The sequence below is a fragment of the Micromys minutus genome (assembly GCF_963924665.1).
Source record: "Micromys minutus genome assembly, chromosome: 2".
NCBI classification, from domain to species: Eukaryota; Metazoa; Chordata; class Mammalia; order Rodentia; family Muridae; genus Micromys; species Micromys minutus.
The window spans coordinates 46,183,418-46,194,800 of record NC_137971.1 but is presented as its reverse complement, the minus strand read 5'-3'; the positions used below and the strand labels follow the sequence as shown (position 1 = coordinate 46,194,800).

The 11,383-nt window shown below is 37.9% G+C and overlaps 1 protein-coding gene across 1 annotated transcript; it reads left to right on the top strand.

Moving 5' to 3' along the window:
- Positions 1-9,664: 9,664 nt before the first annotated feature.
- Positions 9,665-10,615, top strand: OR5B21 (olfactory receptor family 5 subfamily B member 21; the record flags this gene model as incomplete). The annotated part of the gene is made up of 1 exon (XM_080911918.1): positions 9,665-10,615. The coding sequence occupies one exon, from the start codon at positions 9,665-9,667 to the stop codon at positions 10,613-10,615; it is 951 nt and encodes a 316-aa protein (XP_080768044.1).
- Between the last annotated feature and the right edge of the window lie 768 nt (positions 10,616-11,383).

Below are 11,383 nucleotides of genomic sequence, written 5' to 3'. Positions count from 1 at the left end.
GTTATGTGACCTCAAAGAGAAACATGTACTTCAGTTTTCTGATATGTAAGATCAGGACACTGTCTGCTAAAGAGACAGATTACCATGTCTCCTACATTAGACAGTACATAATTGTCAGAAGGAAAAAGTAAAGCAAAAGACCATTTAACTTTATTTGAATGCATTGCCTGGTGGAGGGTTAATTAAAATACCACTGCTTGTCAACCTAGGCATAAGCAAAAAATGTTGAAAACATAATACTCTAGGAAATTTCCCTGAGAGTAAAAATAGACAGGAGAAGATATAATTTGGGGGTAGTATTGCAATATTGTTTTCAAAGTTTGGACCAGTTTTTGTAAAACTAGGCACCTGCTTGCATAGGCAGACTGACTGTGATGTCTTAGTTTTGTGTTATATAGAAAGGGCTCCTCAGCAAATTGATAGTATTGGCTAATGGCAAACTAATACAAAGCAGAAAAGAAGTGTTCTTTTAATTCCCAGTTCTCTCTGGCTTTTCTCTTCTGCATATCTTTTTTCCCTCTTCTTAGCCCACTTCCACCTGTGGTGTAAGCAGGGACAGGCAAGTTTATGATGTAAATTCTTCCTTAAGAGGATAAATAACTGGAGGGAGAACATCTTACAAAGTAGGACATAAGCCTTTCTCCAGCCCTGATCATCATCAGACACATTTTTTTTCTTCATCTGAGTATTTATCAGTTAATATTTTTGCAGAAAATATGGACTCAGGTAGGCAAGAGAACAATAACCAGTTTGTTGTTAATTTTAATAGCAGGAAATTTAGTTTACTATCTTGGCATTGGTGTTCTATTCAGTTCACCAAATAATTATTTTTATGTGCAAGGGACCAGTTGAAATGCTGTGTAGCTATAGAGCTAAGTGTATGATAATCAAGACATAAGTGATTTGAGGGTACAAAAGGGACTAAACTGTAATAGCACCAATACAATTACTTCTACAATTATATGTATATGAATATATACTTATATTCATATAATTGTGAAATAATCATTTATGTATTAAAACAATGCATGGTATAACTACTATAGCCTTTATTTACTTGTTCCATGTTTCAATAATACATTTATAATTATATTAGAAACTATGTTTATAATATCTGAATTTATTTATTTATTTTTCTTAGTCAATTATTTTATTCAGAAGAAGCATAGCCTTATTTACCACCACCAACAAAAGAAGTTTAATTCATTAGAGATAAATTCATCAAGTCTTACACAGTAGTCAAACATCTTCAAGAAGCCCCTCTATAAAAGAGAAAACATCTCCAACAAATGTTGATAGGCAAACAGAAGAGACACATTTAGGACATACATTTATATTCCTATCTCTACACGAACCCCAACTTCACATGGGCCTCACCAAAGGATCTGACACGGTGAATTTGTTAGAGAAGGCAGAGGATGCAGTTGAACATTGGAGAAGGCTTTCTTTTTTTTTAAACGACTTTATTTTACAAAACAAAGATAAATGTACAGATTTTAAACATATTTTGCTTAAAATTATACATTTTTGTCAGTACTGTTTTTTCAGATATTAAAATAATTTTTACATAAAACTATGTGAATATATTTTTTAGTAAGTACTTGATTTTTTCAGGGGCTTGACAGTATGCATTGAAAACCTAATAGTTACAATGAGCGTAAAGTACATGCAAAACAAAATGCAAAATGAAAATTGTCAAAGTCTTCTTGTTTTGTAAATATATTTTTTTGTTTTCTTTATTTCCTAGACTTCATACAGTCTGTGAGTTGTTTCTGGGGGAGTGCAAGCCTCTGGGGTTAGCATCCCACTATCAGTGACTGCATATTATGTCTGTTCTTTTGTGACTAGGTTATCTCACTAAGGATGATATTCTCTAGATGCAGGCATTTTCTTAAGAATTTGGTTAAGTCATTGTTTCTGGTGGCTAAGTAGTATTCCATTGTGTAAATGTACCACAATTTTTGTATCCATTCATCTTCTGAAGGGCATCTGGGTTCTTTCCAGCTTCTGGCTATTATAAATAGAGCCTCTATGAACATTGTGGTGCATATATCTTTGTTGTGTATTAAAGTGTCTCTGGGGTATATGCCCAGAAGTGGAATAGCTGGGTCTTCAGGTAGTACTATATCCAATTTTCTGAGGTATCGCCAGACTGATTTCCAGAGTGGTTGTATTAGTTTGCAACCCCACCAACAGTGGAGAAGTGTTACTCTTTCTCTGCAGCCTCGCCAGCATCTGCTGTCATCTGATTTTTAGATCTTGGCCAATCTGACTGGTGTGAGGTGGAATCTCAGGGTTGTTTAGATTTGCATTTCCCTGATGGCTAAGGATGTCGAGCACTTTCTCAGATGTTTCTCGGCCATTCTGTGTTCCTCAACTGACAACGTTTTGTTTAGCTCTGTACCCCATTTTTTAATAGGGTTATTTGATTCTCTGGTGTCTAGCTTTTTGAGTTCCTTGTACACCTTGGATATTAGGCCTCTATCTGATGTGGTGTTGGTAAAGATCTTTTCCCCTTCTGTTGGTTGCTGTTTTGTTTTCTTGACGATTTCCTTAGCCTTACAGAAACTTTGCAATCTCATTAGGTCCCATTTGTTAATCTTTGACCTTAGAGCTTGAGCCATTGGTGTTTTGTTCAGGAAATTTTCTTCTGTGCCTATGTGTTCTAAGGTTTTCCCGACTTTCTCATCTAATAGTTTCAGTGTATCTGATTTAATGTTGAGATCTTTGATCCACTTACACTTGAGCTTTGTACAAGGAGATAAGAAAGGGTCTATTTTTATTCTTTTGCATGCTGAGTGCCAGTTGGACCAGCACCATTTGTTGAATAGGCTGTTCTTTTTCCATTGAATGTTTACTGCTCCTTTGTCAAAAATCAGGTGACCATATACATGAGCGCTCATTTCTGGATCTTCTATTCTATTCCATTGATCCACATGCCTATTTCTGTACCAGTACCATGCAGTTTTCAGCAAATTGCCTTGTAATATAGCTTGAGGTCAGGGATAGTGATTCCCGCAGATGTTTTCTTGTTGTTGAGGATGGATTTCGCTATTCTAGGTCTTTTGTTATTTTATATGAAATTGTACATTGATCTTTCCAATTCCATGAAGAACTGGGTGGGAATTTTGATGGGGATTGCATTAAATCTGTAGATTGCTTTTGGTAGAATGGCCATTTTTAAGATGTTGATCTTTCCAATCTGTGAGCATGGGAGATCTTTACATTTTCTGAGATCATCCTCAATTTCTTTCTTTAGAGGTTTGAAGTTCTTGTCTTATAGGTCGTTCACTTGATTAGTTAGAGTCACACCAAGGAATTTCATAGTTTTTGTGACGATTGTGAAGGGTACCTTTTCCCTAATTTCTTTCTCCACATGTTTGTCCTTTGAGTATAGGAAGGCTACTGATTTGTTTGAGTTAATTTTGTATCCAGCCACTTTGCTGAACTTGTTTATCAGCTGTAGGAGTTCTCTGGTGGAATTTTTGGGGTCACTCAAGTACACCATCATGTCATCGGCAAAGAGTGATGTTTTTATCTCTTCCTTTTTGATTTGTATCCCCTTGATCTCTTTTTGCTCTCTAATTGCTCCAGCCAGGACTTCCAGTACTATGTTGAATAGGTATGGGGAGAGTGGACAACCTTGTCGAGTCCCTGATTTTAGTGGATTGCTTCAAGTTTCTCGCCATTAAGTTTGATGTTGGCTGTTGGTTTGCTGTATATTGCTTTTATTATGTTTAGGTATGTACCTTGGATTCCTGTTCTATCCAGAACTTTTAACATTAAGGGGTGTTGGATTTTGTCAAATGCTTTCTCAATGTCTAGTGAGATGACCATGTGATTTTGATCTTTGAGTTTGTTTATATGGTGGATTACATGATGGATTTCCTTATATTAAACCATCCCTGCATCCCAGGGATGAAGCCTACTTGATCATGATGAATGATCATTTTAATGTGTTCTTGGATTCGGTTTGCAAGGATTTTTTTGAGTATTTTTGCATCAATGTTCATAAGATAGATTGGTCTGAAGTTCTCTTTTTTTGTAGGGACTTTGTTTGGTTTAGGTATGAGGGTTATTGTAGCCTCAAAAAATGAATTAGGTAGTATTCCATCTGATTCTATCTATTGGAATAGTTTGGAGAGTATTGGTGTTATATCGCCAATACATTTCTGATAGAATTCTGCACTGAACCTGTCTGGACCTGGGCTTTTTTTGGTTGGGAGACTTTTGATGACTTCTTCTATTTCTTTAGGTGTTATAGGGTTATTTAGGTGGTTTACTTAGTCCTGGTTTAACTTTGGGATCTTGTATCTGTCTAGGAATTCATCCATTTCCTCCAGATTTTCGAATTTTGTGGAGTATAAGTTTTTGTAGTTGGATCTGTTGTTTTCTTGAATTTCCTCAGTATCACTTGTTATGTCCCCACTTTTCTTTCTGATTTTGTTAATTTGGATACTCTCTCTTTGCCCTTTAGTTAGTCTGCTAGGGGTTTATCAATCTTGTTGATTTTCTCAAAGAATCAACTCTTGGTTTTGTTGATTTTTTCAATGGTTCTTTTTGATTCTATTTGGTCTATTTCTGTTCCAATTTTGATTATTTCTTGCCATCTAATTTTTTTGGGTATATCTGCTTCCTTATGTCCTAGGGCTTTTAGCTGTGCTGTCAGGTTGCTTATGTAAGCTCTCTCCAGTTTCTTTTTGAAAGCACTTAGGACTATTTGTTTTCCTCTCAGTACTGCTTTCATTGCATCCCATAGGTTTGTGTATGTTGTGTTTTCATTTTCGTTGAATTCTAGAAAATCCTTAATTCTTTTTTTTTATTTCTTCTTTGGCCCCACTATCTGTTAACAGAGTGTTGTTTAGTTTCCATGTGTATGTAGGCTTTTTGTTGTCTTTGTTGTTGATAAAGACCAGCCGTAGACCATGGTGATCTGAGTGAATGCATGGGATTATTTCAATCTTCTCATATCAAATGAGGCTCGCTCTGCATCCAAATCTGTGGTCAAATTTTGAGAAGGTGCCATGGGGTGGTGAGACGAAGGTGTATTCTTTTACTTTAGGATAATATGTTCTGTATATATCTATTAATTCTTGTTGGTTCAAACTCTCTGCTAGTTTTGCAGTGTTCTTGTTCAGTTTCTGTTTCCATGATCTGTCCATTGGTGAGAGTGGGGTATTAAAGTCTCCCACTATTATTGTGTGAGGAGAAATGTATTTTTTGAGCTTTAGTAGGGTTTCTTTTATGAATGTGGGTGCTTTTTTCTTTGGTGCATATATGTTAAGGATTGAGAGTTCCTCCTGAAAGATTTCCCCAGTAATGAGTAAAAAGTGTCCTTCCTTATCTTTTTTGATTACTTTTGGTTGGAAATTTACTTTATTCGGTATTAGAATAGCCACTCCAGCTTCCTGCTTGGAGCTGTTTGCTTGGAAGTTTTTTTAACCACACTTCAAGTCTGATATAGTTTCTGTCTTTGTCTCTGAGATGAGTTTCCTTTATGAAGCAAAAGGCTGGATTTTGTTTATGTATCCAGTCTGATAGCCTATGTCTCTTTATTGGGGAGTTGAGTCCATTTATGTTAATAGATATTAAGGAATAGTTCTTTCTGTTTCCTGCCATTATTTCTTTTGTGGGTTGAGTTGTGTTTGTGTCTTTTTCTTCTTTTAGTTTTCTTGTTTAGGAGTTTTCTTGTTTTTACTAGGCTGTATTTTCTTTCATTGTATTGGGTTTTCCACCTATAATTCGTTGTAGTGCTGGGTTTGTGGTCAGATATTGTGTAAATTTTGATTTGTCTTGAAATATCTTCATCTCTCCATCGATGGTAATTGATAGTTTTGCTGGGTATAGCAGCTTGGGCTGGCACTTGTGTTCTCTTAGGGTGTGCATGATATCTGTCCAGGTTCTTCTAGCTTTCATAGTCTCTGTTGAGAAATCGAGTGTGAGCCTGATTGGCCTGCCTTTATATGTTACCTGACATTTTTTCCTTACTGCTTTTAGTATTCTTTCTTTACTTTGGGCACGTGATGTTTTTACTATTATGTGTCGGGAGGTATTTCTTTTCTGGTCCAACCTATTTGGAGTTCTGAAGGCTTCTTTTATGCTCGTGGTCATCTCTTTCTTGAGGGTAGGGACGTTTTTTTCTATGATTTTGTTGAAGATATTTACTGTGCCTCTTAGTTGATACTCTTCTCCCTCTTCTATTCCTATTTTTCTTAGGTTTAGTCTTCTAATTGTGTCCTGGATTTCCTGGACATTTTGGTTTAGGAGCTTTTTGATTTTTGCATCTTCTCTGGCTGTTTTGTCTATGTTTACAATGTTGTCTTCTGCCCCCGAGATTCTCTTTCCATCTCTTGTAATCTACTGGAAATGCTTGCTTCTGTGATTCCTGATTTCTTTTTTAGGTGTTCTCCCTCTATGGTTATCTCTTTTAGAGTTTTCTTTATTGTGTCAATTTCTGTTTTAAATTTCCTCTTCCATTCCTTCATCTTTTTATTCTGTTTTCCTCTAGTTCTTTGAGGTCTTTGAGTGTTTTTCTTGTTTCCTCTTTAAAAGCTTCTGAATCTTTTTGCTTTTCCTCCCGTTCTTGTTTAAGTATCTCTATCAGCATCTTGAGGTATGATTTCAGGTATGTGTCTTCCTCTTCTGGAGTGTTTGGAATTCCGATATTTGCTGTTGTGGGAGAGCTGGGTTCTGGTATTGTCAGGTTGTCTTGGTTTCCTTGGGATATATTCTTTTGCTTTCCTCTTGCCATTTTGTTGTCAGTGATATGTTCTTGCCTTTTCTTGTATCTGGTCTGTGTCCCTGGATCTCCACTTGTCCAGGTGGCAGATGGGTCCAGCCCTGTTCTATGCATCAGAGTCGTCGGGTGGGAACAGAAGTTCCAAAATTCTATTCCTGGTCGCTGGATCAGACAGGGCGGTACAGGGCAAGGCAGGCGGTGCACTTTCAGTGTGCACTCTGCAGAGATCTCTCTGCTTCCTCGCAGCCCAGGTCTCCCACCCACCAATTGCTCAGCCTTTACGAGTTTTCGTTCCAGGTGGCAGATGGGCCAGGCTCCTCTCTGCGTCCTGAAGTCGCCACCGGGTGGAAACAAGTTCGAAATTTCTGTTCCTGGTAGCTGGATCGGGCAGGGCAGGGCAGGGCAAGGTTGGGGGTGCACTTTCCGTGTGCACTCCACAGATATCTCTCTGCTCCCTGGCAGCCCAGGTGTCCCACCCACTAGTTGCTCAGCCTCTACTAGCTGCTGTTCTGGGTGGCAGATGGGCCAGGCTCAGCTCTGTGTCCTGAAGTCGCCTCCGGTGGAAACAAAAGTTCCTAAGTTCTGTTCCAGGTCACTGGATCTGGCAGGACAGGGCAGGTCAAGGCAGGGGGTGCACTTTCTGTGTGCACTCCGCAGAGATCCCTCCGCTCCCCAGCAGCCTAGGTCCCCCACTCACCAGTTGTTCAGGCTTTACGAGCTGCCGTCCTGGGTGGCAGATGGCCCAGGCTCCGCTCTGTGTCCTGAAGTCGCCACCGGGTGGAAACAAGTTCAAAATTTCTGTTCCTGGTAGCGGTTGCTCTGCCTCTATGAGCCACCATTCCGGGTGGCAGATGAGCCAGGCTCCGCTCTGCATCCTGAAGTCGCCTCTGGGTGGAAACAGAAGTTCCTAAGTTCTGTTCCAGGTTACAGTTGTTCAGCCTTTACGAGCTGCTGTTCCGGGTGGCAGATGGGCCAGGCTCTGCTCTGCGTCCTCTAATATCTGGATTTAGAGTAAAATTGACCAAGGTTTTTAGTACATTTCTAATTCTATTTTTTATATGACTTTGGAGTTATTAGTTAGTATTATCATTTTGCTTTATAGGAATAGCTTTTTAGTACTCATGAAGAAATAACATGTTGTCAGATGGATAATGTGCTTATGCTATAACAAGTTTATTGGGAGACACATGTCATGGGATGGTGTGAATACCCAGTCATCGCATAGATGAACCAAAAGGAACCTAGAAATCCAAATTTAGTGAAAAAAAAATAGTATAAAATATACTGCAACAAGAAATAGCATAAAATGAAAACATTATTTGTGTGGTTTAATATACAGAGAATAGTTTTCCCCATTTTATTGAAAATAGGTTCTTTTCTTATAAATATATTGTGATTACCATTTCACCATTGACTGTTTGGTCCAGTTCCTCTCTACCTTCCCTCCTATCCAGAAGCAGTTCTTCTCTGCCTCTAATTAGAAAAGAAAGGCTGCTAAGAGATAACAACAAAAATAAAATGTAACAAGATAAAAAAGATTATCACTTTGATGTTGGACAAAGGAAACCAACAGAAGAAAAAGAGAAAACACAAGAATCAGAGACCCACTCTTTCACACACTCGGATGTCCAATAAATCACTAAACTAGGAGCCATAATGCATTCACAGAGGACTTGGTGCAAACCTGTGCAGGTCCTGTGCTTATGGCTTCAGTCTCTATGAGTTCGTACGAGCTTTGCTCATTGATTAAGAAGGCCTTGTTCTCCTGGTATTCTCCTTCCTCTCTGGCTCTTACACTCCATTTGCCTCTCTTTCTCCTGAGCTGTGAGGAAGAATATGATAGAGATTTCAATCCAAGTGTTCCATAGTGTGTTTGTCTGTCTGTTTCCCCACTTCTACTACTACTACTACTACTACTACTACTACTACTACTACTACTACTACTACCTCTACTCTCTGTCTGCATAATGCTTGGATGTGTATCTGTGTATTTGTTTCCATTTATTGGAGGCATATTTTCTGATGATGGTTGAATAAGGCACTGGTTTGAGAGTATAGCAGCATACCACTAAGAATTACTTTATCATTACATTTTTAAAATAGATCAGCAGTATGTGGTTTTACCTTAGGTTTCTCTGCTACCTAGCCTCTGGCTCTTGGTTCCTCAAGCAGTGTCAGGTATGGACTTCTGTCCCATAGAGTGGTCCTTAAGTCAAATTATACATTGGTTGGCTACCCACAAGCTTTGTGTCATCATTATTCTAGCAGATTTTGCATGCAGGACACCATTATGGATCAAAGAGATTGTGGCTGGGTAGGTGATTATATTTTCTTTTTAGTAGAATCAGATCCAAAGTGTTTAATTTTTGAAGAAATATATTAAATTTAGGTAGACATTTTGGAGGAAAATGTAGTGGATAGTGTGCTTTATTGATTTCTGTGGTCATTGTTATTAATTATGCATATGTAAGATTTTCATTAAGTTTTAACCAAAGGCATACTATTAAGACAGAATGTGAGATAGAAGAAAAAATGAATTCACACATTTTTACCTCCACGTGTTTATTTTCTGATAGTTGAAAGTTGAGTAAGGACTCAACCTTGATTTTGCCAGATACAACCAAATAATAATAATGTGCATGCACAGCCAATTTGAACTCAAAAACTACAAAGACATCAATTTGGCTTTGACTTTTATTAAACATTCTCACTTAATATTACCAAATTATTATTATTTTTTCTAATCTGCCAATAGGTATATTTTATTTATCTTAAAGGATTAAAAGCCATAATAAAATCAGAGGTAGAAAATGTGTATTATATGGTATATTTTGTATATATTAGTGTGTTATATTATATATTTATATCTTTCTGTTTTATAACTCTATTCTCTTTAATCATTAGGCAAATTTTAAGCTGACTTCAATGGAGAATATTACAGAAGTGACAGAATTCATCCTGTTGGGGTTGACAGATGACCCCAATCTTCAGGTTCCTCTCCTCCTGATATTTTTATTCATTTACCTTGCCACTCTGATTGGAAATGGAGGGATGATGGTCATCATCTTCTCAGACTCCCACATCCACACTCCTATGTACTTTTTTCTCAGTAACCTGTCCTTTGTAGATCTGGGATACTCATCAGCTGTAGCTCCCAAGATGGTGGCTGCACTCCAGTCAGGGAACAAGGTCATTTCCTATAATGGGTGTGCAGCTCAATTTTTCTTCTTTGTGGGGTTTGCAACAGTTGAGTGCTATCTTTTGGCCTCCATGGCTTATGACCGCCATGCAGCAGTGTGTAGGCCTCTTCATTACAACACCATCATGACCAAGGGTGTGTGTAACATCTTGACCATTGGCTCTTACACCTGTGGCTTCCTCAACGCCTCAGTACATGCAGCAGATACCTTTAAACTCTCTTTCTGTGGTTCTAACGAGATCAATCATTTTTTCTGTGATATACCCCCACTCCTGGCCCTTGCATGCTCCAACACACACATAAGTAAGTTGGTTGTCTTTTTTGTTGTGGGATTCAATGCCTTTTTTACTCTCTTGGTAATTATTATCTCTTACCTCTTCATATTCATTGCTATTCAAAATATGAAGTCTTCTGAGGGACGAAAGAAGGTCTTTTCCACTTGTGCTTCCCACCTCACTGCTGTGTCCATCTTCTATGGGACCGTCATCTTTATGTACTTGCAGCCCAATTCTGGTCAGTCCATGGACACAGACAAAATAGCATCTGTGTTTTACACTGTAGTGATTCCCATGTTGAACCCACTGATCTATAGCCTAAGGAACAGAGAAGTGAAAAGTGCCATCTGGAAAATACTGAACAGATTTTACCCCCAGTCTTTCAGTGTGATTAGGAAGTAGAGAGCAAAGTAAGGGATAGATTCCCTCCCGGGCAGTTGCAACTTTTGAAGTCTGAATAATTTCAGGTTCTCCTTTCCCAGGAATAGTGAATTATTTCAGTTCATACAAAAAAGGAGAAAACCCAGCACCTGGAAATGCTGTCTTCTGGAAGATGATGACCTTCTGTTCAACAGATATAATGTGGGACATTTATAGCTTTTATACAGAAGTGTATTAATGGTGCAGTTTAAAGCAGATCAAAGCACACAGGTAAATGTGGCTAATATATACTTCCTTGTTTTTATCTGCAAGAAAAATTTACCATTAAATTTGATATAAGAATCATATCTTCAATATTATTTATTTGTATTTTCTTTGTGTATTTTGGCATGGATGTGAACATGTGTGTGGGGGTGTGCATATGCCTGTGTCATAGTTCAACTTTAAGTCCTGTTCTCAAACTTTTTTTGAGGCCATGTCTCTCATGGAACACAGAACATACCAAATAGACTAGCAAGCTCAGGATCTGCCCATCTCTATTTCCTTAGTTCTTGGGTTCCAGGCATATATGGCCTTGCCTATCTTTTATGTGAGTACTGGAAATCGTAACTCTTGTCTTCATGCTAGTATAAAAAACACTTTACCTACTGAGTCATATTTACAGCCCTATCATTTTATCAGTCAGCTAGAATGTACCATAATTTGTTTTGTATTTTTTGGCCCAAGATTTAGAAACCTAAAGTTTCTTTTGTTATTAATTATTCTTTTAGTTGTACATATTTGTGGATT